This window comes from Rhincodon typus, chromosome 15 (genome assembly GCF_021869965.1).
Source record: "Rhincodon typus isolate 14 chromosome 15, sRhiTyp1.1, whole genome shotgun sequence".
Lineage (NCBI taxonomy): Eukaryota > Metazoa > Chordata > Chondrichthyes > Orectolobiformes > Rhincodontidae > Rhincodon > Rhincodon typus.
This window is the reverse complement of record NC_063346.1, coordinates 34,392,921-34,418,326: the sequence shown is the minus strand read 5'-3', so window position 1 is coordinate 34,418,326 and position 25,406 is coordinate 34,392,921. Positions and strand designations below refer to the sequence as shown.

Here is a 25,406-nt window from a genome sequence, read left to right as displayed (position 1 = left end):
ATGTCTCCCTTTTCAGCCATATTCAATCCTATGTGATCAAGAAACTAATGTGAAACAGCATGAATGCTTGTAGTAGCAGCAAATTACTGCAGATGCTGGAATCTGCATTCAAAACAACAAATGCTGGAGATCACATCTGGTCAGGTTGCTTTACCCACTGTCATCTCCAGCATTTGTTGTTTTGCATGCTTGTGGGGTGCTTTGTCAAGTCAAACTTTCTTTGTGTAATACAGGAAATGATATGCAACTTTTAGCATGTTTTGTTTCTCACCATTATCTTGAAATACAGTTTCTATTCAAATACATATGAATGTAAAGGATTAAAAGTTGGGCTATTCTGATTTTTGGAGGTAGTGCCCAGGTCCTTTCAGATCCTTTGTCAGCATGAACATAAGATTTTCAGTTGACATTGATGGAAAAGTACACTTTACAGAAGGGGGGATAATTTTGAACATATATTGCATTGGAATCACCAGTTGCACCCAAATCAGGATATCTTGAACAAAGATCCTTATTTCACTTCAGCCTAGGTTCTGAACTGTAGAAAATAGGTCCAAGAAAATATTTTACAAATTCAAGACCCATTCAATAGCCATATCCAAATATAACATGTACCTATACAGCACTGGTAATGTGGTGAGTTGTCCCAAGACGTTTCATTGATGCAATTTTGAACAATATTAGTTATTTGGTCATAAAAGGGAGTATTAGGAGATACTCAACGAGATCAGCTTTAATGAACATCTTAAATAGTTGGCTGCAACAGATACACAGGCTGCTGTGCCAGTGCTTTTGGATCTGTATCATGATAGGAAGACAAAACAGAAACTGCAGAAAGCCTTAAAAAGTCTGTGCCATTTTCTCTGCCAACTTGGAGCCAAATTGCTGTATGGCCCTTAACAGTGACAGCAAGCTGCCTAGCAGGCTGGCCAATGTACTCTGCATCCTGATGGGCTTTCCTATTAGCTCAATCCTATATGTCACCCCATCAAGATACTCAATGCAGCAGAATTTGTCTGCAATTTTATCCACGCTGGCAAAACAAATCATCCTTTGCCCCTGGCCTGGCTACTGTCCATTCAAACCTGCATGACTCAATAAATGCTATTCCCAACTCAATGCTAACTTCCAAGCTAATATCTAGTGACAAAAACAGGAACTCAGAAGGAAGTGTTGGTCTGTGCAAAGTGGGGTTGGGAAGCAAGAGGTCCATGGTCACACCATCCGCAGCTTAATCATCAGAGCAGATAACAGGATGAAGCTGAGATGGAAACTAGAAAGATACATAAGTCAGAAGCATACCATTATCATCAATATTCTTAGGTATAGACTAGATGTCAGCAACCACTTTGCAACTAGCTGAATAATATGAATAGACGTCTCCTCTATAGGGAGATCCAGGCTTCCTGGAGCCCAGCCAGATCTGTTCTTTTCCCTTTCAATGTGTCTCAGTATGTCCTATAAGGTAAGGGATGGAAAGTCTATGACTGTGTTACTTTATAAATACCTATTTCCTCTCCTCCAACAATTCTACAATCTTTTTCAATCCATTGCATTGTTAATATTTTTCTTCAACTCAGTCTAATTTCATTTATCGACAAATTAAATCATTACCATTCTGGTCCATCAATAAGCTACCAGAAATTAGTTTTGGACCTCGGGCTGAATTCCACAACAGATCAGACTTTTTAGTATTTCTCTGCTATTTAAATTTCTTTTTTGTTGTTACAGTCTTGGGAATACCTGCAAGATCAAAAGCAAACACAGCAGATAATTCATAACTTTACTTCGATAAATAGTTCTGAAGCAATGCATAAACTAAATTAATGCATTTGGCACATCCCTTAATCATTGGAGAACCAGTATGTGTATTTGTGATCAGAGAACAGTTGCAAAAAACTGTTTATTTTTGAAAATCACTTCAATGGAAACAGTACTGTCCAGAAATTTTAAAAAATCAAAATATACCGGGTTTCTTGGTTGGATTGCTGAAATGAGATTTGCTAAGAGATCTTTTACCTTTTATGAGGAGAAAAGTGACTTGCTCACTCCCATTTTAAAGAAGCATATGTTTCACTGCTTAACCAATCAGCACCACTGAATGAAAAGATTGTGGCCCAGATAGTTCTAGCGAACAATTTCTGGTAAATGAACTTCAGAGATAGATATTCCACCCATTAACAGCACATGTTGGAATTTTTAATGTACTGTCTTGATGAAGCTCCTTTTGCGGGACCGAAGTTAGACAATATATCGTTCTCTGTTAGATGTATAAGTGTAATAATAAAATAATGTAAGGCAGGGAGAGAGAGTGTGTCTGGGCTTTCATTAAGTTAGTAGGTACGAAGAACAGCATAGGTTTATTAGCATCTCATGCTTCAAGTGATGTGAGTTACCATATTATGTGATCTTTATCCTGCCAGGTCACATGTTATGATACAATAATGGTGCTACGAGCATGTCTCTTAAAGATATACTCACTATCAGATGCAACATATCTCCCTTTTGCCAAACACAAGAAAATCCCAATTAGATGTACATGGTTGTAGTACCAAGTCCATTAGGACCCATCAGACACTTAAACGAATAAGTTATAAATGAATTTACTCAGGTATCCCACAATACCAGAATGATCATATTATTATAGACTCAAAGTTCATAACGACGCAAACTGTCACAACTTTACTAAGGAATAAGTAACAGCAAGACTTTAATACTAACAATATTATTCCTAATCCTGCCCTATCCCCTTAGTCATTACAATACTTTCCAGAGTCGCTTGTAACTTTAGTCAGGTTTGTGAAGTTGTTATTCTCTTTCTGTCACATTCCGGGCAGTTTGTCGGTCGTTGCCTCTGCCACGCTGGTTGTCTCTTTGTCTCCAGAGGGTTCAAGAGATCCATCTGCAGATAAGTCCTGTTCTTATACATTTTTGGATTGGTTTCTGGAACTTTCTACAGTTCTGGCCGATCAGGGAAACTTGCTTATTGGTTTGAAACATTGTCAGTCTTTTGGATATCTTGCATATGTTTATTTCTTTGTGTAGCGGGGCCTGAGTGTCTTTCTGTCTGGTTTTTGGTTGAAAATATGCACTCTTACTTTGTTTGGTTGATATGTTGTTGAGGATATGACTGTCCACCTTGACAGTTGACGAGATGTGTCCTTTTAGATGATGCTAATGTCATTAGCACTTGGCTGCTATGTTTGCACTGTATCTAATTTCTGAGTTTGCAATTTGCAGAGCTTTACTTAGCCAATGTGTCCCATACCCAGCATCCCTGCTGTTTGGCCAAGTTGGCAATCTTACATGTGTTTTAGCAGCCATGAAGCTGCTACAGTTGTTCATAGACATATGTTGTCTATTGATAATTATGCAAACAGCTAAAACAGAGTCTACAAGACTTCATTTCAAATTGAATGTAATGCTTTGGAGGTTTGGTAACTTGACCTAATCTGGTGATTATATCTCTTTCTGGAAAGGTATGTATTGTTCTCTGTTTCATTTGTTTCACAACTTAGTCTTACTTCTGGTTCTTTTCACTCCACATTACGACACAATCAACATCATCAGAGCATTCTTTAACTACCTTTTCATGCGTGATTGGTAAGTTATAAATTGGTCTGAACTGGCTTCTGTGCCTTTGTAATGTAGCACCACGATCAATAATGACTTTGTATGATTTGGGTGGATTGCATATTTTCAAAAATTTGTTGGTATTCAGGTATCTGTATTTGTATTTCAAACTCTTTCACATTCTCCCTTGTGGGCAATTACGGTAGTTGCTTATCATCTATCTGTTTCATTCTCCTTTATCTTTGAAGCAGAACATTCTGTGCCCCGGAAAGGTTAGATAACTTGATGCTGGGCGAGGTCATTTGCACTTATTCTCCAAACATAAGTTGAGTTGGGAATAGCTATCCATTCAATATTGGTGATGCATAGAAATGCTGCAGTGCAAGCTTGCTTTGTTGCTTGATACTTAATGATCATTGATTTCATAGCACATACTATATATTCTGCAAGACCCTTACAGCGTGGAGAGTGGGGCAATGTTGTGTTATGGGTCACTCCCCAGTGCATATAAGTGCCTTGTAACAGTTTGCCAGTGTGCTGCAGTCTGTTGTCAGACATTATCCATTCCAGGATACTGAATGAACTAAAGGTAACACTCATTTCTCACTTGTGTTGTCAAGTCAATGAACAATTTAAATTTAGAGAAGAATCCTTCACAAGGATGTAATCTTCCCTGTTGACTGCAAAAAGGTCTGTTGTTACTTTCGTCCAAGGTGTGGATGGAACCTTGTGTGGGTGTAGAGGCTCCTCTGCTGCTGTGAGTGATACATTTGGCAGGCCTCACATGAATTCACAAATCTTTGAATATCCTGATTAATCCCTTCTCATGTGATCAATTTTCAGCTTTCCCTGGTGTAACATAGGCACGGTGTCTTGCTCTTTTATCTTAGGATTTGTTTGTTCTTGGAAATGACTTGTTGCGATAGACCAAGTTTGTCGCTGTTGCATCTGGTTCTGATGAAGAGTCATATGACTCAAAACGTTAACATTGCTTTCTTTCCACCCATGCTGCCAGACCTGCTGAGTTTCACTGATAATTTCTATTTTTGAACCATCACAGGTACTTCTTTAATACTCTTAGACCATCCCTGGATAAATATATTCTGCAACTTCTGTGGCTGCTCATTTTGGCAGCTGCTGATCACAGCTGTTCACACTGTCCCCAGCCTAAGTATAACAGAACAATTTGCAGAATGTCTTTGTAGTCTATAGCATGAATGTGTAGATCAAGTGGAATATCTTGGTCCATGTGTAGGTTGTGTAATTTATTCAGTCTGTCAGACATTATTAATTTCGTACTTGCCTTGTACATCACTATGAAGTCATATTCTTGCAGATTGTTGGCTTATTCGATGTGTGTCACATTGTGGCCTGTTCCTCCAGTGTGTGTGATTTGAATTTCTTGAATTATGACTATACTAAGGTCTGTGCACTGCCACTGCTAGGCCATTGGTATCCACCAGTTACATGACTTGGCAAAGCCAAGATGAGCTTGTATATTGGACTGGAGTGTAATTCTGCCAATGCATGGAATAGGTGATCAGTTATATGGTTTCTTGTCAGCTGTACCAAGGAGTGCTATTTTCTGAGGGATATGATTTTCAGGATGAATACTTGTAATATGTTAGCTCGAGCTCCTATGTCAATTTTAGAGTGTGTTATCCTGCCTTTACAGGACAAATAACATTAATGTTTGTAAAAGCTCACATTCTGTGAATGAATCAATTTAAAAAATCATCTTATACCATTGACATAATATGTAAGGTTAACAACATGGAATTCTTAGTCATCTTTGGTAAGTTAACTTCCATTTAGTTCACTCTGACCTCATTGATGTGTTTGCATTTGTGCACATTCTTAATACTTCCTTTGCTACTAGAGTTGTTACATTGTACCATTTAGTTGGTCAACTGTGTTTGTTCTGGCCTTTGGTGTATACATGTCCAATGTCCCTTGGCGCCAGAAAAGCACAGCAGGTCAGATAGTATACACTTACCTGCTCCTCAGATGCTGTCTGGCCTGCTGTGCTTTTCCAGCCTCACACCTATAGACCCTGCCTTCCAGCATCTGCAGTCTTTATTGTCTCCAAGTCCCTTGGTGCCACATGCTTTACAGATATCAAGAAAATCTAGACAGCTTTTGGGTAGGTATGACAAACAGCATCTATTAAAGATTTTATTGATTTGGTGCACTTTGCTGACCATTTGCAATCGTGTTCACTCTACGTAAAGCATGTAACTGTTGTTGGTCTGTCATACTTGTGTCCATCTTCAAGTGATGCATCAATAGTAAGGCCCCTTTACTCTCTCCAAATATCCTTTCTAAGTGCTTGATTGCTGCAGAGGCAATGACATCTCAATGACCCTCTCTGACAACTCTTCTTTGGAAAAGTCAAGATCAGACCTTTTGCTGCAGCATCTTCCAGCGACCTAACATATTGACTATGAGACATAACACAACAAACAGCATGTGTTGGGGCTAGTCAGCTAATCATGAAGGAGGTTAGCTTGTCGGGCGCGAAGGAAACAGTCCTAGACCTTCTGACCTAAAGATAGTGGAATGAAAGTGCTTACTTCATGGAAACAGTCCTTCTTGTCTCCTATTTACCCAACAGATTCTCAAGACTTGACAATTCAGTTTTCTAACTGTTAAAAATAAAATTGCTATTAAAATAGAGGGATACAGTCTCCATAAAAGATTTTAGTGATGGTACACTATACAGAATCCCCATCACTCTTGTCACTATTCTCTGACCTACTTCTGCTGTAACTAGGAGCTGGTGGATTGTAATTGAGTAAGAGTTACTTTTAAGAATGTAAGCATTTTTACCATAACAACTTTTCCAATTCAACTTTGGGGTTAAAATGGTCTGCAGATAATAATATTCATTGTTAATCTCTACTGAGTTCAAATAGGATTGCCAACTGTGATTATTTGTTTCATCATATAACTTGCCTCAATCTCAAGTCATTAGTTGGCAATAAATGCATTCATAAGATACATAACCTTCCTACATCAGTTAGAAAGGAAAAAGATTCAATCCTTAATTGGATGACTTTTAATGGTCAGCCAAACAGCCTTTTGTATCTCCCATTTTCAATGTTTTTACTTTTGTAGACTCCAGGTCAATTCCTGGAGAGTTAGCAACACTAAATTCAATGGAGAATGAGCGCAAGTGGGTGTGCAATCAAATTTGTAAAAGATCCTGTCTGCCTTCCAACAGATGGATTCTGTCCCCCTCGTCCCCCTTGATGAATTCCCAGTGCAGTATAAGAGGGGTGATGTATGTAATCCCTCCTGGCACCCAGAAGTTAGAAATAACCACACTTATGATTCAAAATGCTGAAGTTTCATTGAATGCATTTATTGCTGTGTTCCTTGTGGTTGGTAAACCAATAGCCTGGACATTGTTACTTGGCACATGACGACAGCACATAATTATTTTAATCAACATGTTCATACATGTTATGACATATCTCTGGGGCAGGTATAACTTGGACCCAGACCTTCTGGCCCAGAAATAGGAGTACTACCACTGTCCCGCAAGACCGACCAACCACCCTGAGGTATATATTCACACATCAATTAGTTCCTAGCTCTTTATGGATAATGTAATGATGTAGATGTTAAGTTTGAACTAAGAGATGGAATGATAGGATAACACCACTTTCTCAAAATGTAACGTGAAGCGGATTGAAGTGTTTTCCATCAACTCTTGCAGGAATTCTATACATGGGATCACATTAGATGAAAACAGAATTGTTTGTAGTTGTGATGCTACCAATACTCACGGTCTAACCATAAACTTCAGAGGAGGAAAAGGGACAGGGATGGGTGATTTATTTATAATCTCTCTTTTCATTGCAGATACTGACCTGCAGCGTCTAAGCTCAGTTAAAGGTCTGAAGAATTAACTCTAATGATTTCGGTTGGGCAATTCTAAGTACATAAAAATGGACACAGCAGGCAGGTCACTACTACAGAGGACTGAAACCTGATGGTTTCTCCTAATCGCCTGGGACCTTTCAAAGGATTTGCTTCCAGTGCGAACATTCAGATCATTCAGGCTGGAATGCAGGAGTCACGTCAATGCAAGTGGTTTAGATTCTGCATTCTCAAACTATTTCTCCAGTAAGATAAGAATGTTGACCTCTGAGTGGGTGGCTAATTAAAGAACTGCATGAATTGAATAGTCTCATTTCAAACATACTCACATCTTTGCCTTGCTGCAGTTAGTGTGAAATTCTTTCACATCAGTGATACACCCTTTAAAATCATCATTTCTGTCGGCTGGGTTGACAGTCTGTAAAATGTCTGAGAAATGCTTTGAAAATGAAGACATTGAGTCTATTGCATTGATGTGACTCTTACATACAAGAAAGCTTAACCTGCAATATTGAACAGCAGTAGCTTTTTATAATAGGTGGTGGAACAGTGGCAAGTAAGTCAGGTCAGACCAAGCCAAGCTCCTTGTCTTTCAAGTAATTTAAGGATAAAATACTGTTTTGCTACAAAATGGTTCCATTCCACCAACATTGCTTTGATTTTGTACATATTCATATGTGTGTCAGCACTCTGTCGTTTCAGTGAAAGTGCACAATTTATGCCATGAACCAGAGGAATTTATAATAGTGTAGTAGATAATCTAATACAGAAAGACCCTGCTTCAGTCTGAATCTTTCTGTTTTCCTGAGTTCTGAGTACTGCAGCACTCCTTGTTTCTTGCTTTGGCACACACTTGCTCCCCAGCTAGAAGATTTTTTTTTGGCTAACTGAATCAAAGGAAATAAGTGCAAAGACTAAACAATCAAGAAAATCATTGTAGCTATGCCCAATGCTGTTGTTACTTAGACATCACACTAAACTCTTCTGACAGTATTGGGCTGTGTCCATTTCATCATGCTGATATTAATGAACATCAATCCAATTCTGTCTGGCTTGTGTCCCCATTGTATGTGACTTGCAAATGGTCAACAAATTTCTTCAGTGCCAAGTCTGGCTGTTTGCCACATTTTATAGCCCTTGGCAATACTAAGTATTGAGATAAACATGGGGTTGTTTGTGGAGAGAATATTGGAGAATGAAAATCGCACAATCAATGGAAGGCAAACATTGCAGGAAAGCATGGTTTACTGTTGGTGCATCAGAACATGTTGTTCAGATATTTGATATAGACGCTAAACAATATGAATTCCAACATCCAAAAACACTGTGCTTGAAGGTTACCCAAGTTATAGCTCGACTTGACATTCTGTATAATTGGCAGAAAATCATTTTACAATAGGGTACTGTCTTTATTTCCTAACTCCATACTGTGTTTCATGATCAAAATGGATCTCTGTCGTATTAAGTCAGGATTTTCTTGACCATTTTCCAATGAAAAAAGTAGAGAAAAGTTATTTTAATTATGGTTTCCAAAAATATTTATTTTCATGCAAAACAAAATAGGATTCAAAAAAATATGTAGTTTACACGCTGATTGTTAGTTTTTATACTGGCTCATAATTGTATTTAAGAAATAAGCATTTCATTAGCTTGTCTTAGCATTGTCAATTTTGGTGCAGTTGATGACATTCTTGTCCAGAAGGTTAAGGGATCAAGGCTCACTCCAGGACGTGAGTGCAGTTTGCTTAAGCCTGTGGTAATTTTCTGCTCTTGTAGATGCTGTCTCTCAAATAAGAGATTAATCTGAGGCCCTAACCTTTTGGTTAGATGAAAGGGAATCTATTGCAAAGAAGAACAGGGGAGTTAACCCCAGCATCTTCCTCAATAAATATCCATCCAATTTCTCCCTCTTCCTGTAGTGTCCCTATTATCTGAGAGTTGCTAATTATGGTTATATTTTGCAATGATACTGCAATGAGACAATCAAGTCCCAAGAACTACCTGAACCATTCTGGGGACTGAAGCTGTCCTCTTGGCACTATCAAGCACCATATCCCAGCAAACAGAACTACCTAGACTTATTATTCTTCAATTGACATCACAAAAACAGATCATCTGGTCATTATCACATTGCCATTTGTGGGAGCTTACTGTACTCTGCAAGTTGGCTTCTATGCTTCCACATTAAAACAATATCTACACTTTGTAAGGGACTCCTTTATTTCCTTTTTGGACTATATACTGGAATGGAAGTTGTATATTGCTATATAATAAATACCAAGAAAATTTTGCAAATTGGAAAATATCAGTGGTGAACAGTTTTAGCTGTGGATATTGCTGAATATTGCTACTGGAGCAATGAGATTGTGACATTATTGAGTCTGAGTGGCATTAGGGGTTTTTGAGTTGAGGAAAAACTGCCTAATGACAGTCCATGTATTGACTCAACCACAGTTTGTTCCAGATCTCTGTGCAGAGCAGCCAAAAACATCCCGAGCCTTTGAAGATTAAACATATCTTGCTTCCCACTTCTCTTGATGTATGTGAAAAGGAAGAAAAACCAAGAAACTTAGAAAAAAAACATTTTAAGAAACACCTAGGTCCACTGAATCAATTATTGAAGTGAAGATCATCGTTTTGCTGACAAGAGTGTGTCATCAGCTATAATCAAATGGAAGCAAAAACAAAAATTACTGGAAAAGGTCAGCCAGTCTGGCAGCATCAGCGTAGAGAAACCAGAGTTAACGTTTCCGGTCTGGTGCCTCTTCCTCAGAACGGGGTCACCGGACCCAAAACATTAACTCAGATTTCTCTTCACAGACGCTGCCAGAGAGGCTGAGCTTTTCCAGTAATTTCTGTTTTTGTTTCTGATTTACAACATCCGCATTCTTTCAGTTTTTATTCAATAACCAAATGAAACTGTGAGACACAACTTAAGCCTCCTTCAGATTTTTAGAATTTTGTTTCCTCTTTTTTCCGCCCATAATAATTGTGTCAAACAACTGTCCTTTGCCTTTTTATTCAGAAATGTGTTTGTGCATATTTGGAGTTTTACGGGGGTATAATTTGGATTGCAATGTAGTAGATTAGTAATTCTTTCTTTTCCCCGCCATTTGGTAAGGTTAAGTATTTTTACAACAAATAAAGTAATTTTGTGTTAATGAAATCTGGTTGAATTGCCTTTGTCCTGAACAGCAGTCTGTCAGGCAATTGGTCACACAAAATCAGACATTGCTGCAAAAATTCAGCAGATCTGGCAGCATCTTTGGTGAGAAAGCAAAGTTAATGTTTCAAGGCCAGTGACTCTTCATGACAACTTCTGAGTATTTAATTGACGTTAGAATATCCTGTGGTCATGCAAGGCACTAAACAAATGCAAAAATGTCATCCTTAACCAATAAAATTATTCACAGCCATTGCTTTGGAAGGTCTTTCATGAAATATAATAATAATAGATAAAATACAGAAATAGTATATTACACTGACATGTTTCAGAAACTGATAGCTGTAAATCAGCAAGCACGCAAACATGCCTGCAGGAAGGATACAATGCATGGGTTGTTTGAAAATAGTTTGCTTCATTTAATCAAGACATTCCATTAATGTGACAAGGTACAGGATGCTCATTAATTTTGTTCTATTATGCGAGTTGTGGCACATGAACAAAGTGAATTTGATCATAATTGTTGCTCTACCTAGTTACTCACTTTGAAATAAAGCAAGTTAACTAACTGTAAGCAGCTATGTCTCAACAAGTATTTGTTCAATCTGACTTTGGGAAAATTACAGCAGTACACAGTTAAAAGGCATGAAAATGTGGCCCAGTCACAGTGTACTATTGTTACTCTCTGTGCCCTGCTACTGTGAGAGTCAAATTAGGGCAGTGTGAATCATTAACTCCCATGAAACTAAGATACTCAAGACATTTACAGGACTGGACTGCCCCAACAGGTATATAGAGTAGAATTTATAACTATATGTATCTTTATACATTAACATATCTTTGCTTATAGAAAATGAAATGGTACAATTTCAGATTTTCCTCAGATATTTCTTTTCTACTCAAAACTGCCATAGTGAGTGATCCTTCTCTCCACAGAAATCTGACTGTCTTTCTGGTAATGTTGTGATCGAGAAAATAAACAAAAATTGTTGTGACTGCATTTAACTTATTGGATAAGTTTCTTATGACCTCTTAAACCTTGGAAAACAGGAGAATAAATTAAGCATTTGAACATGGGTTCAGCAATAATCCATGAACTGGTTTAATAAAGGTAATAAATAAACAGTGGCAATGTACAATCAAGCAGGCTGCCATAATTTACTGAATACATTATTCCTCCTTGAACATGGAAGATAGTAAATGATACAGCATTCATGAACATTCTTATTAATGGTGGAACTGCAATAATGCACAATAATTATTTATCAATAATTTATTATAAACAATAACTTTAGATGAGTTTGTTGTCTTTTCCCATGCCTTTCTCTTGGCTCAGAAGTGTAGGTAAAGTGAAAGGTAATCTCAGAAGTTGCACCGAAGTAAAGAAAGAACATGCATTTGTATAGTGTTTTCCAGATCGTTGACATCTCCAAGAGTATTTCACAGCCAATTAATCACTTAAGTACTTTTGAAGTACAGTTACTGTTGTAATGCAGGAAAGAAGAAAGTCAGTTTGCAAGCAAGAATTAGGTATGATTCATTGTTTTAGAGCTATTTATTAAGGGATAAATATTGAACTGGATTTTGAGGACAAAGGGAGTTGTGCCTACTCCAACTCCTACCACCTTGCATTCAGCCCTGCCTGCAATGTTCACTGACGAATATTAGTTCTTGGTTTGTTAGTGTCTCAATTTTAAAATTCTCATATTTGTTTTCAAATCTAACCATGGCTCGGCCCCTTGCTATCTCTGTAAACTCCTCCAGAAATCTCTGCACTCCGAAACTTTAGCCTCTTGCATATTATCAATGTTTGTGGCTCCTACATCACACCTTCAGCAGCATAGACTGTAAGTCCACAATGTCGGAGTGGAAGGAAGTTATCTTTGGACTTGAGGGACTGCCTAAAAAGAGGCACTTGGTTCTAGAATTTCATCCCAACAGCTCTCCACTTTTCTATCTCCCTCCCCTTCCTGAAGATGCTCTTTAAGATCCACCTCTTTGACAATGTCACTTGCCTCAATATCTTCATAATATTTTCATTCGTGGTTTGGTGACAGATTTTGTTTGGAAACAGTACTGCACAGTGCCCTCAATGTTGCACCGCACTAAAATAGAAATACATGTTGCTTTTGTTCTGAAAACAAAATTACATTTTTTCCAAAGCCAAAGCCGTTAAGTCAATATATAATTGAAAAACATAATTTGAAATTCCACACATTTCTCATGGAATATCAGCAGAACTAATTTCATAGAATGGTGATAGCACTGAAAGAATCCATTTGGCCTTTCCCATTGTGCCAGTTCTTGCTGAGAGTCTCAACTAGTTGAATTCCCCACACCTTTGCTCCATTGCCATGTAATTTAAAAAAAAAAGATGTTTATCCTATTCCTTTTTGAAAGCTTTGATTGAATCTGTCTCCTCTACACTGTCAGGCAGTGTATTCCAGATTCTAACTGCGTAAAAATGTTTGTCCTCATGTCAGCACTGGTTCTTTGACCAACCACCTCAACTCCGTTCTATAGAAAAGTCATATTGGACTCAAAATGATAACTGTTTCTCTCTCTACAGATGCTGCTAGAACAGCTGAGTTTCTTCTGCATTTTCTGTGTTTTATTCAACTCATTGTTGTGTTGAAAGTAACAATGTGGTAACATGAGGAAGTGAATAGTTAGGATCGGGAACAGAGTGGAAAAACACTGTAAAACAAAACCAGCTATTATCAGGAAATGTGGCGGTGGAATAGGGCTCCTGATGTAGAGTTCGTCCGCTTTGTTTCTTTTCTTTTTTCTCTCTTCTCTTGTTTTTTTCTCTTTCTACCAACCTCTCAACCTCGAATGACATTGGTGGCAGCAAGTTGAGCCAGCACGGACTCCAGTTGAAGTCCAGCATGGATTCCATTGAAAGCCCAGCGCGGACTCGAGTTGAAGCCCAATGCAGACTAGAGACGAGGCCCAGCGCGGACTCTGGTCAAGGCCCAGTGCAGACTCCAGTTGAAGCTGGTGATGGAGCAGCAGAGCTCATTTTGCTCCTAATTTTATAACAGTTCTTTCTAGTTCTTTTCTCAGCCACACAAGGAAACATTATTTTCACAGCACCATGTCAAGACAATGCAGAATTTTATATTCTTCAAACAGGTCAACACTCACTCCCTAAACTCTGCTGAAAACAAGACCAATCTGTCCAACATTTCTTCAAAGACCATCCGCTCATTTTAACATCAATCTAATAAAATTCCAGTGAATCGCCTCCATTGTATTTACATGCTTCCTTAAATAATGATACCAGAATTGGTCACAGTATTTGTGGTGGACTCTCCACTGCCCTGTGTAACTGAAGCATAACATCTTTACTTTAATGTTCAATTCCTCAAATAATAATGGAAGCTAATGCCATTAGCCTTCTCCCTTACTTGATGCATCTGCACACTAACCTTTTGCAATTCATACACTAGACTACCTAGAGCCTGCTGCACCTTGGAATTCTGTAGTAATTATTTGTTTAGATAATACCTTGCTTTTTAATTTCTTACTGCCAATGTGAGCAATTGCACATTTTCTCATATTATACTTCATCTGCCAGACTTTTGTCCACCTACTCTTTCTTGATCAATCTGTTATTATGTCTCTTCATAACATACTTGCCTCATTTCTTATATCATCTGCAAACCTATCATGCTTTCACTCCCCTCAAGCGAGTCATTGATATAAATTGGACAGATCTTGCCAATGAAAAGAAACATCCATTTATACTTACACTTTGTTTTCTGCCTGCCAGCCAATCTTCCATCCATGTTAGTATATTATCCCCATACCCAATGAGCTTCTATTTTGTACAATAACCTTCTATGTGGGCCCTTACTAAATTCCAGGTACTGGTTGTCAATGGGCTACACTTTATTCACTATGAATATTATTGCTTCAAAGAGCCCCAGTAACTTAGTTAAATATGATTTCATTACCATTAAACTATGCTGATTCTTTCCGATTACCTTGAAGTTTTCTAAGCACCAAGCTCTAATTTCTTGAATGATTGATTCCAACTCCTTCCTCACAAAATACATTTCCTGCTTTTGGTCTTTCCCCTCTATATCTACTGATATATAACTTTTACTGAGATGCATTTTGTTTCCTTTATATTGAAGATGGAAACAAAATATTTGTTCATTTCAGCTGTCATTTCCTTCGATCTACAGCTAATTCCCCATCCTTACTCAGTAGAGGACAAACATTCACTTTGTTTACTCTTTTCCTTTACAGATACGTATAGAAACTCTTATTACTTGTTTTAACATTTCTGGCTAGATTTTCTCATACTTTAATTTCTTCCTCCTGATAAATCTTTAGTCATTCTCTCTGTGGCTCTGTCCTGTGCAACTGGATCCTCAGCTTCCTGACCCACTGACCACAATCAGAGAAGATAGACAACAGCACCTCCTCCACAATAATCCTTAACACCGGGATCCTGCAAGGATGCGTAATCAGCTCCCTGCTGTACTCCCTGTACACTCATGACTGTGTACGAAAGCCATTTACAAGTTCGCTGATGACACCATCAAACAATGATGAATCAGATTACAGGAAGGAGACAGAGTGTTTGGTGTTATGATGCAATGATAACAAGCTCTCTCTCAATGTCAGCAAAGAAAAAGAACTGATCATTGACATCAGGAAGAAAGGGAGAGGACACACCCCTATTTACATCACCAGAGCTTAGGTGGAGACGGTTGAGAGCATCAATTTCCTAGGAGCGACGATAACCAGCAATCTGCCCTGGACCTCCCATGTTGATGCAACGGTCAAGAAGGCACAACAAAGCCTCTTCTTCCTCAGGAGGTTTAGGAAATTCGGTATGTCCCTAAGGACGTTCACCAACTTTTACAGATGCACCATAAAAAGCATTCTACCTCAGTACATAACAGCTTGGTATGGTAACTGCCTGGCCCAGGAGGGGAAGAATCCATAGAAACTTGTGTGCACAGCCCAGACCATCAAGAAAGCCAATCTCCACCCATGGACTCCATTTACACTTCTCATTGCCACGGAAAGGCTGCCATCATCATCAAAGACCCCTCCCTCCCCAGTAATACACTTTTCCAACCTCTTCCATCAGGCCCATATCCCTCTAAATCTTTCCTATTCATATACCCATTCAGCTGCCTTTTAAATATTGTAATTGTACCAGCCTCCACCACTTCTTCTGGCAGCTCATTCTATACACACACCACCTTCTGCATGAAAACGTTGCCCCTCAGGTCCCTTTTAAATCTTTCCCCTCTCACCTTAAACCTATGCCGTCTAGTTTTGGACTCCACCCCACCCCCCCCCCCCCCCACCCCCACCCTGAGGAAAAGATCTTAGCTATTCACCCTATCCATGCCGCTTATGATTTTATAAACTTCTATAAGGTTACCTCTCAGCCTCATGGAAAATAGCCCCAGCCTATTCAGCCTTTCCCTGTAGCTCAAACCCTCCAACCCTGGCAACATCCCTGTAAATCTTTTCTGAATCCTTTCAAGTTTCACAATATCCTTCCTATAGCAGGGAGAGCAGAACTGCATGCAGTATTCCAAAAGTGGCCTAACTAACATCCTGCACAGCCGCAACATGACCTCCCAACTCCTATACTCAATGCACTGACCAAGAAAGGCAAGCACACCAAACGCCGCTTTTACTATCCTGTCAACCTGAGACTCTACTTTCAAGGAACTATGAACCTGCACTCCAAGGTCTCTTTGTTCAGCTACTTTCCACTGGAGCTCACCATTAAGTGCATAAATCCTGCCCTGGTTTGCCTTTCCAAAATGCAGCACATCACGTTTATCTAAATTAAACTCCATTTGCCCATTGGCCCATCTCATCAAGTCCAGTTGTAATCTGGGGTAACATTCTTTGCTGTCCACTACACCGTTTTAGTGTCATCTGCAAACTTACTAACCATACCTCCCATGTTCACATCCAAATCATTTATATAAATGATGAAAAAACATTGGACCCAGCACTGATCCTTGTGGCACACCGTTGGTCACAGATCTCCAGGCTGAAAAGCAACCCTCCACCACCACCCTCTGTCTTCTACCTTTGAGCCAGTTCTGTATCTAAATGGCTAGTTCTTGCTGCATTCCATGTGATCTATACTTGCTAACCAGGCTACCATGAGGAACCTCGTTGAGCGTCTTACTGAAATCCATATAGATCATGTCCACCGCTCTGCCCTCATCAATCCTCTTCATTGCTTCTTTAAAAATCTCAATCACGTTAGTGAGACATGACTTCACATGCACAAAGCCATGTTAACTATCCCTAATCAGTCCTTGCCTTTCCAAATACATGTAATTCCTGTCCCTCAGGATTCCCTCCAACAACTTGCCCACCACCAATATCAGGCTCATTGGTCTATAGTTCCCTGGCTTTTCCTTATCACCTTTCTTAATTAGTGGCACCACATTAGCCAACTTTCAGTCTTCCAGTACCACACCTGTAGTTATCAATAATACAAATACCTCAGTAAGGGGCCCAGCAATTACTTCCCTTGCTTCCCACAGAGTTCTAGGGGACACCTGTTCAGGTCCCAGGGATTTATCCACCTTTATGCGTATTAAGATGTCCAGCACCTCCTCCTTTGTCATATGGCATTTTTCAAGATGTTGCTATTGACTCCCTCATGTTCTTTATCTTCCATATCCTTCTCCAAAGTAAACACTGATGGAAAATACTTGTTTAGCATCTCCCTCATCTCCTGTGGTTCCACACATAGGCAGCCCTATTCTCTGCCTAGTTACTCTTTTGTCCTTAATGTATTTGTAGAAACTCATTGATTTCTCCTCAACTCTATCTGCCAAAGCTATCTCATGTTCCCTTTTTGCCCACCTGATTTCCCTCTTAAATAAACTTCTACTGCCATTATAGACTTCTTGGGATTCACTCGATCTCTGCTGTCTATACCTGACTCATGATTCTTTCTCATTCTTGACCGAAGCCTCAATTTCTCTAGTCATCCAGCATTCCTACACCTACCAGCCTTGCCCTTCACCCTAACAGGAACATACTGTCTCTGGACTCTGGTTATCTCATTTTTGAAGGCTTCCCATTTTCCTGCCATCCCTTTACCTGTGAACATCCACCCCCATCAACTTTTGAAAGTCCTTGACTAATACCGTCGAAATTAGCCTTCCTCCAATTTAGAACTCTAACTTTTAGATCCAGTCTATCCTATTCCATCACTATTTTAAAACTAATAAAATTATGATCACTGGTGGCAAAGTTCTCCCTGACTAATACCTCAGTCACCTGCCCTGCCTTATTTCCCAAGGGTAGGTCAAGTTTTGCAGCTGTAGTAGATACATCACATATTGAATCAGAGCATTTTGTTGTCCACACTTAATAAATTCCACTCCATCCAAGTCCTTAACACTATGGCAGTCCCATCTATGTTTGGAAAGTTAAAATCCCCTATCATAATCATCCTATTATCTTTAGGATCTTTAGGATTGATTTTATTGTCATGTGTACCAAAATACAGTGAAAAGTTTTGTTAACAAGCAGTACAGACAGATCACAACAAGCATGTACAGATCAAAAAGAATTAGAGGCATACAGGTTACATTGCTGGTTACAGTATTTGAGGCTAGAGTCCATTCAACAGTCTGATAACGGCTGGAAAGAAGCTGTTCCTGAATATGCCTGTGCTTGTATCTTCTGCCTGATGGAAGGGCTTGTAGGAGGTCATTACCAGGGCGCAATGGGTCTTTGATAATATTGGCCACCTTTCCTGGCAGCCAGCTGTGTAAATAGAGTCCATGGATGGAAGGTTGGCTTCCGTGATGGTCTGGGCTGTGCACCGCCTTCTGTAATTTCTTACGGTCCTGGGCAAAGCAGTTGCCATACCAGGCCGTTACGCATCCAGACAGTATGCTTTCAATGGTGCATCTGTAGAAGTTAGTGAGGGATCTTATGGACATGCCAAATTTCCTGAGCTGCCTGAGGAAGAAGAAGCATTGTTGTATATTCTTCATCGTTGCATGTACATGGGAAGTCCAGGAGAGCTCGTCGGTTATCAGTTGTTCCCACAGATAACTGAGACTTCCTCACAAATTTGTTTCCCAAATTCTTGCTGACAATTAGGGGGTCTATAGTCCAATCTCCATAAGTTATCAGCCCTTTCTTATTTCTCAGTTCCTCCCAAATAACTTCCCTGGATGTATTCCTGGGAATATCCTCCCTAAGTACAGCCATAATTTTATCACGAATCAAAAATGCCATTCCGCCTTCTCTCTCGCTCCCCTTTCTATCCTGGAAAATTAAGCTACCAGTCCTGTCTATCCCTGAGCCACATCCGTGTACTTGTAATGATATCCCAGTCCCATGTTCCCAACCATGCCTGAATTCATCTGCCTTCCCTGTTAGGCCTCTTGCACTGTAATAAATACTGTTTAATTTATCAGTTCTACCTCACTCTCTGCTTTGTTCCTGCCTGCCCTGACTTTCTCCTTTTCCCAACTGCACCAGTCTCGGACTGATCTCTTTCCTCACTATCTCCCTTGGTCCCACCCGCCCCCAAATAATTTAAATCCTCCCGAGTGGCTCTAGCAAATCTCCCCACCAATATATTAGTCCCCTTCAAATTCAGATCCAATCTGTCCTTCTTATATAGGTCATAGAATCCCTACAATGTGGAAACAGGCCATTCAGCCCAACAAATCCACACTGATCCTCCAAAGAGCATCCCACCAGACATATCCCCCTACCCTGTCCCTGTAAGCCTGCATTTCCCATGGCTAACACATCTAACCTATATATCCCTGAACACTATGGGCAATTTATCATGGCCAATTCACTTAGCCTGCACATCTATGGAAGAGATTCCAATGATCCAAAAATGTGAATCATTGTTCTCAGCACCAGCTCCTCTGCCACACATTCATCTGCTCTATCCTCCTATTCCTACCCTCACTAACTCGTGGTACTGGGAGTAATCCAGATACAACTGCCCTCGAGGACCTTCTTTTTAAATGCCTGCCTAACTTTCTATATTCTCTCCTCAGAATCTTGTCCTTTTCTCTTCTTATGTCATTAGTTCCAATGTGTATAATAACCTCCTGCTGGTCCCTCTGTCCTTTGAGAATATTCTGCACCCTCTCTGAGTTCTCCTTGATCCTGGCACCAGGAAGGCAACACACTACTTTGATGTCTCGTTGTTGGCTGCAGAAACATCTATCTGTGCCTCTGAGTAGAGAGTCCCCTATCACAATCAATCGCTTGGAACCTGATGTACCCCTCGTTATATTAGAACTACTCTCGGTAACAGAAACCTGGCTGTCAGTGCTATATTCCCCCGACATTTTCCAAAACAGTATACATGTTTGAGATGGGAATAGCCACAGGGGACTTCTGCACAACCTTTCCTGGAGGTAACCCATCTACCTGACTGTGTCTGCGGCTTTCCTACCTCCCTGCAACTGCCATCCATTACACCCTCTAGCTCCTGTAATTTCCACATTGTCTCTAACTGCCACTCCATGCGATTCGATAGGATTTGCAACCAACCACACTTTGGTTGCCCTAATTTAAATATTTCTAGTCTTTGTGCACATTTCTCCTTTTCAAACTTTGTGTAAATTTTAATCACATTGTGATCACTGCTATTTAGGCTTCCATTAATAAATCCTGTCTCATTACCTAAAACACAGACTAACATAAATTTGCTCTGTGGCTGGTTCTAGAAGGTACTGCCCTTAGAAACTATCTCAAAAGCTTTCCATGAACTCCTCATCCAGCTATACTTGCAAATTTGTTTTTTTCCAGTTTATATGTAGAATAAAATCACACGTGATTATTACCATCCCTTTATCATAATCACTTTTTTTCTGTTTGACTCTTGATTCTACATTGTAATTAATTTTAGCTGGCCCATAGATCTATCCATTTTGTGACTTCTTTCCCTTACTATTTCTCATCTCCACCCAAACTAATTGTGCAATCTGATCTCCTGAACCAAGGTCATCCTTAACTATGGCACCAATGCCACCTTTGACTGGCTTCCAATTCTTTTTGAATTCATATGTACCTCAATATTGAGGACCCAATCCTTGTCACACTGCAGCTATATGTCCATAATGACAATCAGATTGTCTGTATTCTCTTGAGTGTGCACTGCCAATTAACTTACTTTATTATGAATGCTACTCGCTTTCAGTTTTCAGAAGTCACTTAGTAGCGATATGATATTCTTTGAATTGGAGATAAAAGTACATCATTAACATTCTAATGGATCTGTCAATGAAAACAAAATCATTCATATTTTTTAAAAATCTAAACTTATGAAAAAGAAGTAAATTCAGTTGAGTTGTGAAAATAAATGTCTATTTAGAGACAATATCATCAATGACTGATAATTATTTAATAACTTACTGAACTGGCCAATTGAACTGTGAATACAACCAGCTACTGAAATATCTTAACCTCCTTTGAAACTCATTCAAGTATTAATTGTGTGTTCAGTTGTCAAAATAAATAATTGCCACTCCAAACAATGAATCCTATTGAAACTTCAAAAACAGATGGCTATGTTTTTTCTAAGCTAAATCTGTTACCTCTGTCAATCAAAGCAGTTCTGGGTCAAAGGGTGGCTGCTTTTCTTTGCTTCTGGAAAGCTGCAAACACATTTTCTTTTCAAACTTACAGTGCTGCAGACACACAAATCAAAATTTAAGCATGGTGTAAAATATTTCAGCTCTTTTTTATCCTGTTTTGAGTACGTAATTGTGTTTTTTCCAATAGCAGCAGAAGTATTTTAGTGTTTCTCCACTCTTACAATGATCAAGTGATCTTTATGGTCAGATCCCTATGATCAATCACAGCAGTAAAAACAAATTTATGATAAAGCAACTATTAATATTTGCAGCATTCAAACCTTTTAGCACTTACCTGTCAGAATGTTCTCGAATCTTCAGCAAGTGTCTCTGCAAGATTCATGAACCAGCAAAAAAGTGTGTTAACAAAAGGCTTGTAAAACCTGCCTGACACAATAAAAATACCAGGATGGAGGGAAAATACAAATTTTTCCAAGTCAGTTTTCTCTCTGACGCAGCAGAGTCACAGCAAAATTTAGAAATCATCCCTGTTCGGAGGTCATCCAGGCAGTTTTTCTGGATGAAGATGGTGGAATCATCAAGTAAAAGGGTCCTTCATTCACTCCATGATGCTGCTCTACTTTCTGAGTTAACCTACAAAGGCAAACTGTGACTATTTGGCTACAGAAGCCATCATTGCTGCTGAACACAGTTTTTCAACTTCAACCCTTCTGTCCAGAATTCCAATACTTGAACTAAAAGTTACAGGTTGTAATGTTATCTTAAAGAACTGAGCAAAATTCCATCTTTGTACATCTTTCTTTTAATCTTCATTTGCATTCAATCTATGTATGTATTTAGATGGTAATATTATTGCTTTCACTTGAGTAACTTAAAGCAGTGTTTTGAAATAAACTAACCTTTAGTTTGTTTAAATCTAAAGCTTTGGAGCTGTTTATTTTTAAATTGAACCACAAAATTAATAAACAGACACAAATTTCTAACCCATGGATCACTTTGAGGAAATGCCTTGTTATGTTGTCATAATAATTGGGGTCTCTTGTCCCGGATTGTACCCACTTCAAAATGAGCAGAAGTCAAATTTATACTAAAAGCCAGTGTTTAAACCATTGTGAAAGGAACCAAAATTTGAATGGGAAATAAATTATAATTAGAAGGAAATATCAGATTCAAATGATTTGAAACCAAGCCAGGAGTTTTGGTAGTAAGAAGTTTTGGTCTGAAGAAGGGTCTAGGCCTGAAACGTCAGCCTTCCTGCTCCTCTGATGCTGCTTGGCCTGCTGTGTTCATCCAGCTCTACGCCTTGTTATCTCAGTTTTGGTAGTGAGCTCTGTTTGTAAAATAAATAAGTAAATAAAGAGGGAAACTTCTGATGCACATGAGTTTGCCAGTAAGAAGGATTTAAATTAACAGAAAAAAGCATCCTTAAACATAGGCAACCAAAAGCTATTGCTAAGCAGGTACGATTTAACATCCCCAGTAAGACAAAGATACAGGGATTCTTGATGCTGGCTAAACATTTTAAATTCAGTGCAGTCAGAGCAGGCAGCAAAAGGCATATTGGACCAGGATATTTTGGCTCAAATATAGCTGGGAATGCTGAAAATTAAACTGCAGAAAGAAAGAGAACGAAGACTAACCAAGCAATTGGAATGAAGGTAAAGCCTCAGACCTGAGAAAAGCAGCTAGATGTTTGAAGCTCAGAAAGAAAGGGAAGGAAATTAGCAAATCTTACCCAAGAAAAGGAGCTAAAAATTGACTAGGATTTCCAGCTAAGGAAGTTGGAATTGGTTCAGAACGTTAAGGAATTTTATTTGATAAAGACAGCCATCCCTGAAACTTATTTTAGTCTTGGATAGTATCCATCATGGCTGAACTCTTATTGTTACTGGAGAGGCAGTGGAAGGAATATTTCATTATTAGTTATGATATATGTGCAAATTAAAAATTGTTACACTGATCCAGGGACTGTTTAATTGTTTTTCAGAAAAAGACCATTGTGAATGATTTCAAAAGAGCACTAAAAGTTAAATCTCATTCTGTTTAAGTTTATGTTCAAATATGGGATTGGTGATTATGGCTTATTTCAAAGGGGCCTAATGGTAATGCTTAGAATGCCATTTAATATAACTTTATCCTACAACAGAGTTTGAAATGTTAAAGGCATGTGTAAGAAAGCAATACTGATGCCATTGTCATCACAGTCTATTTTTGTCTCATCTGACAGCTGGTAGCAAGCCACTAGATGCATTACCATTTGAGAACATGCATTCTCCATCAGTTGTAAATAGCTGTATACATGAATCAACTAATCCTTTGTACTCCAAGTCCTAAACCTGCAGTTGAGATTAATGAAATAGGTTGCAATCATTATTTTATATGTGCATAAATTTACAACCTGAATAAATGCAAGTTCCCTGTTTTGTTATTTTTACAAATGGCATGTTTATCATTGGATTCTCAAGAAAAATATGCTAATCACACAGAAACATTTCTGTGACATCAAGAGGCACAAAAGAATTCACAGTACATCAACCTGGTTGGGTTATTTAAAAATGTGTGAGAGGCAACAATGACGGCAGAGGGGGAAGCTCAGATAGGATGACAAAACTAAAGCAGATGCAAAGTTTGTCTTTCGTATTTTAGCAAGCAAAGAGATTCTTCAAAGAACTGAATGGATTATTTTATTTGAGGAACTGCTCAAGAGGAAGAAGATATCATAAGATCTGAGCTAATTTATTCAGTTCTGAAAGAAATGAGCAAGCCAGTATCGCTGGCCACTTGTTTGGCCAAAATGTATGAAGGAGGTAGTCTTGACTCTCAGAATAAAATTGGGTCTGTTGGCCAAGTGAAAAAACCGACTGGTACAAATCAAAGCAGCAGTGCCAATAACTTAAGTACAATGGACAACAAACTGAATCTTCTTAATGAGAAAGTCGATCGAATAGTAAACTTTCAAGGACACGTTCTTAAGAAATTGGAAGACATGTCTCAAGGATTGGGTGACTTAGAAAAGAGCATCGAAATACTGAAAACATTAAAAGACTGCAATGGAATGGTAGACGGTAAAAGTGATGTTAAATACTTGCAAAATACTGACTGCCTCAATCATCCTGAGATGAAGCTCTTATTCATGGAACTGTTCAAAATGGTGACAACTGTACATCAAGATACAACAAAACAAAAAGAAAAATTAGATGGCATAGAAAAAATGGTGTCAGCTGTGGACAAAGCCATTCACTTTGTGGGTGAAGTCTTCAAAAATTCCCACATTGTGCAGTTTATTCTAAAAGGAACTGTGCCTTGGAAAAAGGGATGCCTAATAGAATCTTCAGAGGTCAGTTTTACCAAATAAAGCAAAATTTAGATTTAAAAAATACATAGAATTACTATAGGGTTATACTTTAATAATGATCTACTAGGTGACTCCTGGAATGAAAGTCTGTGTTAATAATTATCTGTTCATGCCCTGCTTTTGATTTTGAAAAAAGAATACAGTTTTAATTAAAGTGTATATGAACTCAAGTGTAAAGTAGTTAGAGGCCCAGCATGGGCAATATAACTGTGTGCAATTGTGTAAAATTGGACCCATTTGACAGTCATTACACAAAGTGAAAATTACCTGCATTGAATCTAGTGCCTTACATTAACTTTTCATACTATTGCAAAAGTTTTTGCAATGAAATTCATTTCATGAGTGTACAATTTCTGTACTCCTCTGATCCTTGCTAAATTCTCCAATTACCTGCTATTCACAAAAGCAGAGCCTAGAGATGTAAATCAGAATGTTAGCATCCTGCCCGTAAAATTCAAGTATTGAAACCAATCCCTATTGTATAAAGAACAATAACTTCTGAAGGAATAATTTTTAAAAATCAGATTACAGCCTTTAATGCCTGTTCCCAGGTTAGAAAAGTGTTCACTTACAGGACGACTGCAGGATTGTGTATTCCAGCTATACCATGAGTGTTACAAATATATTATGATGGTAATGCAATAAATAACTGTTTTTTTGCTAATTTTATTCTTCATTTGAGATATTTCTGAGATCTCCAGCAGCAATGTGGGAAACAATGTCTATTACACTGTTGTATTGGAACTGAACAAAGTTTTCACTGTTTCAGAGATAGTAGGAACTGCAGATGCTGGAGGATCTGAGATAACAAGGTGTAGAGCTGGATGAACACAGCAGGCCA

At 38.7% G+C, this 25,406-nt stretch overlaps 2 protein-coding genes across 2 annotated transcripts in view; both read left to right on the top strand.

Annotated features, from left to right (window-relative positions):
• The window catches only part of vps35 (VPS35 retromer complex component), a 159,204-nt gene that overhangs the window by 4,394 nt on the left and 129,404 nt on the right, over positions 1-25,406 (top strand). The window lies entirely within an intron of this gene.
• mylk3 (myosin light chain kinase 3) overlaps positions 23,966-25,406 on the top strand; it is a 46,324-nt gene continuing 44,883 nt past the window's right edge. Inside the window, exon 1 of the mRNA XM_048605667.1 lies at positions 23,966-24,547. Within this exon, the coding sequence (XP_048461624.1) occupies positions 23,966-24,547 (582 nt within the window). The remainder of the gene's footprint in view (positions 24,548-25,406) is intronic.